This window comes from Chrysochloris asiatica, unplaced genomic scaffold (genome assembly GCF_000296735.1).
Source record: "Chrysochloris asiatica unplaced genomic scaffold, ChrAsi1.0 scaffold00333, whole genome shotgun sequence".
In the NCBI taxonomy this organism is placed as follows: domain Eukaryota; kingdom Metazoa; phylum Chordata; class Mammalia; order Afrosoricida; family Chrysochloridae; genus Chrysochloris; species Chrysochloris asiatica.
In genome coordinates this window covers 2427263-2432707 of record NW_006408851.1, presented here as the reverse complement: position 1 = coordinate 2432707, position 5445 = coordinate 2427263, and the positions used below count along the sequence as shown (strand labels likewise).

At 42.5% G+C, this 5445-nt stretch overlaps 1 protein-coding gene across 1 annotated transcript in view; it reads left to right on the top strand.

Moving 5' to 3' along the window:
- The window catches only part of TRIM40 (tripartite motif containing 40), a 14873-nt gene extending 11004 nt beyond the window's left edge, over nt 1–3869 (top strand). Inside the window, 4 exon segments of the mRNA XM_006875689.1 lie at nt 2365–2460; nt 3173–3301; nt 3591–3613; nt 3800–3869. Coding sequence (XP_006875751.1) covers nt 2365–2460; nt 3173–3301; nt 3591–3613; nt 3800–3869 — 318 coding nt within the window.
- The last annotated feature ends 1576 nt before the right edge of the window (nt 3870–5445 follow it).

The window sequence follows — 5445 nt, the reverse complement described above, 5'->3', positions numbered from 1 at the left end:
GGTTATATTTTAGTTTTAGAATCATTGTGGACTGAAAAGATGCCATTTGCTAAACGGTTGTTGTTGTTGTTAAGTGCCGTGGAGTCGGTTCCAACTCATAGCGACCCTGTACAGGGTTTCCGAGGCTGTAAATCTTTACGGGAGCAGAAAGCCTCATCTTTCTCCCGTGAAACGTTTTTAAGATCAGCCTACGTTTTGTGTGTCATACAGCCCATATTCTATACTATACTATGGAATACTGTGACAACCACCCAATATTCCATAGTGGACATCTGGATTACTTTACTTACACATTTCCCACTTAGTAGATGTTAGATAACTCTAACTCTTTGATGCCCCAAACAATGCTGTAATACACACATCTCCTTAAGACTTAAAAGGATTCCTGGTGGTGCTGTGGGTTAAGCACTGGACTGCTAATCACAAGGTCAGTGGTTGAAACCCACCAGCTGCTCCGCCAGAGAAAGATGAAGCTGTTATTCAAATTTATGCACCAACCATAAAGATTTACAGTCTCAGAAACTCTATATAGGGTCAACTATGAGTCAGATCAACTCAGAGGCAGGGAGGACCCAAGTAAGGAATTTTCAGGACTGCTTATTCAAAAATGGAATCCTTAGGTGGTGCGTATGTTGGCAAGCTTTACTGTTAAACCAAAGGTTGAAGATTCAGGTCTACCCAGAGAAGCCATGGAAGAAAGATTTGTCAATCTGTTTCCAAAAAAAATCAGTCACTGAAAAGCCTAGGTGTCACAGTTCTACTCTGACACACACGGGGTTGCCTTTAGTAAACATTGATACTCTACAGAAATAGCTTTTTTGTTGTTGCTTTTTAAGCTCAGAAACAAGACCACTGGTTCTTAAAGGAAAGGCCACTAAAGTGATCGAGACCCTCCCCAGAATGTTTGTACCAATGCACAGCTAGCCAGCATGTGTTAAGATTCTGATAGCCACACGACAATCCCACACTAGCTTATATCCAGTTGTATAACTTTTATCCATCCGAGAGATTATCAAATAATATCTCACTATTGTGTCAATTTCCATTTGTCTAATTATCAAAGAGCTTGGTGATCGATTCACATATTCTTTAGACTTTTATATCCCCTCTTCTGCGACTTGACTGTTCATATTCTTTGTACATTTTTCTGTTGGATTCCTGTCTTCCTGTTGACTTGTAGGCTTTCATTGCTATATTCTCCACATACGTTTCTTGTTGATTTTGACATTGCAGGTATCATCTTCCAACCTGTCATTTCTCTGTTAATGTTGTCCACAGTGTCATTATTGAACGGAAATACTTCATTTTTTTTATTTACTCAAATTAGACAACTCTCTCATGATTTGTGCTTCTGAGGCTTTGTTTAGGACACCTTTTTCTATGCCTGGGTCATAAATGTATTCTTTAACATTACTTTCATTTTCTATAGTTTTACTTTCCATGCACAGGTATTTAATCCACTTTGTGTCTACCTTCACACATGGTTCAAGATAGGGACCCAGTTTTATTTTTCTCTATAAATCAGTTTTCTCAATACCATTTCCTACAGATTCTGTCCGTTTCCCACTGACTTATGTGCTATCTTTTCTTTTAAATTCCTTTATACACATACATCTGTTCCTGAACTCTCCTTTCGTATTTTCTGTTTGTTCTGGTACCATTGCCATATAGTTTCATTACTGTGGATTTCATTACTATATTTTTTTAACCTGGTAGAGCAAATACACTTTTGTAATTAATCTAATAAGATTTCAAGAAGAATATTCCCAGAGTCTTTTGTTGATACCAACCACTTTCTTCCATCTTGATTCATTAACGGTTTATGCCAATACCGTTACCATCTTTATTTATATCTTGGCATCACTTATAGTATATTATAGAAAGCATTCATTGTATCCTTAGCTTTAGGGAAGCAGTGACCCACTGATTAAGATTTAGAGAGAGGGCATGTGCTTGCCTGGACTACGGGTTTACATCTAATAGAAGGTTTTTGTCCTTCCCATCCAGGAGCGCAGAGGAGTGAACCAGAGAGTTCATATATTGCCTCTTACATCACTTCTCTCCACCCCTGCTTCATTTAATAATAAGATTTCCAGGAGATACACTTTTTAAACGTTTAGTGGCAAGTAGAAATTATTTTGTTAGTAAAGGCTGTTTTTGTTGTTTTCTTTAATTACCCATTGCTTTCCTCCCATCATTATCCATTTAATAAATTCTCATGTTCCTTACCTCAAGCATGATACTTTAAGGGCTCTTTTAGGTAGATTTGTACTTTAGTCTCATCCTAGCACCAGGACCTCACCATGTTCCATTGAGTTGCTTCCTCATTCCCAGTCTGACAAGCAGGTCTGTCTGTTTCTTTAGGAACGACTCAGTCGAAGGATTAGGAAGCTAAAAAAAGACCTCGGGGAACATATGCAGTTGAAAGCTCAGGAGGAGGAGAAACTGCAAACTCTTCAGGTGTGTTTCTCAGATTCCTGGGAGGATGGCCTTTGAGTGCCCTTAGGGGCCATTTTTCTTATAGGCTGTCTCTGTCTTGGAAGCAGCCTAATGGGAAAGGTGGGAAAGGCCTCAAAGTTGATGACCTGGTGGTGGGCTTGGCCTTGGGGATTGTCCTTTGATAGATAAATTAAGCCCTCTGATATTCATGTAACTTATATGTTAAATGAAAACCACTCTTCTCTATCTGGCTCACAATGAGCATCAAAAAGAACAGGTGTCCTCATAGTTGAAGATTACTCCACAAGCCATGGGTCTCCATTTCTAACAGTCTACCATTTTCTTCTTCTTGCTCATTGTGTAGACTCTTTCCTCACCCTATGACTCAAAGATGGCTAACAGCAGGCAATAAGCATATACAGATGAGTTGTGTGTGTGCGCATTCCCATCTTGGTATAACATGGCTTCTATGGATGTCATAAGAATGTGAGGTGGCAGGAGAGAAACACATCTGCCTTGGCAATACTGCATGGAGGCCATGCCATGAGAGGAAGAGGACTGAGGAATCAGCATTCCCATTCAGAACATTCAGAGACTGAGAAAGGCAAGGAAAAAGCTATCTGACAATGACTCTTAGAGTTTGTGCTTTCAGGGAGTCTGTGGAAATCACAGGGTGGAGGCTGAGCTGAAGAACCAGCACCAAGCCAAGTGGCAGCTGAATGCCTTCCCTCAGCAGCAGCTAGACCAACTGGAAGACATGGCAGCCAGAGTCTTGGACATCTCCAACAAAATCCAACAGCTCAGCAATCACATCACTGAGCTGGAGAGGGCGGCCAAGCAAGTGAATGCCAACACTCTAAAGGTGCTTGCTCTAAGATGCCTCCCAAAGATGGGTTCTCCCAGAATAGCAGGCAGTCTTCCTACATCACCCCACTCTGGGAAGTGTCGGAGGGAGAGGCTTCTCCTGAGACATGTGGTGACAGTGGCTTGTCCAAGACATCCAGCAGAGTAAAAGGATGGTATCCCCTGTACTCCCAGTTCTCAAAGTGACACCCAAGGCAACCTCCAAGAGTGGTTTGTGGGGGAATTTGAAGGTGACAAGAACCTGAGAACAGATTGTGATTCTCTTTTTCCATCTCTCTCTCTCCTAGGAAATCAAAGACTTATTGAACAGGTATGATAATCCCTTCTTCCTTCCCCATGTGCACACACAAAAACCTGTGCATTCAAAGATATGCACATGTGTGGCATCAAGGTCAAAGAAAACCACTGCTCGGTTAACTTTTGTGTCTTCATGCTACATGTTATGTTGCCAGCTGAAGATTCAACAGAATATACTGAGGGATTTCTTTGTCTCTAGGAGTGCTCCACAGAAATGAGAACTTATTTATCCTGAACTGGAGAAAAGAGCCAATGGATCACCTCCTTAGCCATCCTCAGCAGCTCTGACCTACTCGTCCCTGGGCCACCTCATCTCAGACTCACCTTGACCTCCTTTCTCTCCCTCCCCCACCCTGCCCAGTCCTCTAGTAAGTTTACTTGGTGCTTCTTCAGGTCTGCCGTCTCCTGAACATGTTCCCCTTTTCTTATCCCCACAGCCAAGATCTGAAGCTTAATCCTCTGGTACTTGGACAATAGATAGCCACAGCCTCCTTCCCAAACCAGGTTCACGTTCGTGAGTTCTCCTGAAGAGGCTGGGGCCGCTGATCTCTAAGACCATTCCTGAGATCTCTGTTTGTCTGTGAACCGACAATGGTGCCTCTCACAATCTCATATTAAAATAGGAATTCCCAGGTACCTGGATGGCAGTAGTTCACTAGTGGTGGTGTCACCTCAGCACGTGTTGAGAGTAATAGTCCCTCTGAGGTCCTGGAGGTCCTGTTCCACTCAGCTAACACTTAGTCATCATTGTTCAGAGACTCTAGGATGGTCCTCACGATCCTCACCTCCTGGTGTCTATGCTCATATAGAATTCCTTCCCTTTGAGTGTAGGTAGCTCTTGCTTCTAATCAATGTTGTTGTTGTTGTTGTTGTGTGTTACCATCGAGTCCATTCTGACTTGATCCATTTGTGCAGAGTAGAGCTGCCTGCCACAGCGTTTTCAAGACTATGGCTTTTGGGAAGTAGATCGCCAAGCCTGTCTTCTAAGGCACCTCTGAGGTCCAAACCACCAACCTTTCAGCCAGTAGTTGAGAACTTAATCATTTGTACCACTTGGGATTCTGTTTAAAATACAGCAAAAGTGATGGGGTAGCACTGCCATGATCAGGTTGTTATATGGCAGAGGTAGTGGGTGTCATTCCTGTGAGATGTGCTGTGTTAAAGGAGTCCATCTTGCTAGCAGACTTACTCTAGAAACTCTCCTTGCTGGTTCCATGAAGTAAGTGGCTGTCAAGGATCGGCAGGCAGCCTTGTGGAGCTCCAGCAGCCTCCAGCATCTGGTCAACAACAAGCTGGGGCCCTAAATCTTGCAGCTGCAGATAATGATTTCCACCAAACTGAATAATCTTGGAAGTGTATTCTTTCCAGTTAGGCCTCCAGATGAGAACCCAAACCAACCAATCTTTGTTTGCAGCCTTGTGAGACCCTAAGCAGAGACCCTGGCAAAGTCATGCTCAGACTTCTGACCCAAATAAACTGTGATATAATAAAAGTGTGTTGTTTTAAACTGTTAAATTTGTGGTAATTTTTGCACAGCACTGAATAATGAATATAATTATCAACCTTACAGTTCAAACAGGCCAGAAAATCCAGTGCTTATCCTACAGCACCACACCAGGACTCCAGGTTAATGCTGTAGGACCCAACAAATTGTATATATTTAAGCATGTTAACTCCAAAAAAGAGCCGGTGGTGCCATGGTTGTTAACCATGTTGTTAACTAGGTTGTTAACCAAATGCCCAGCAGTTCAGCAGTTCAAATACCCCAGCTGCTCCACTAGAGAAAACAGAGGCAATTGGCCTCTGTAAAGGTTTAAAGCCTCAGAAACCCTATGTGGCAGTTCT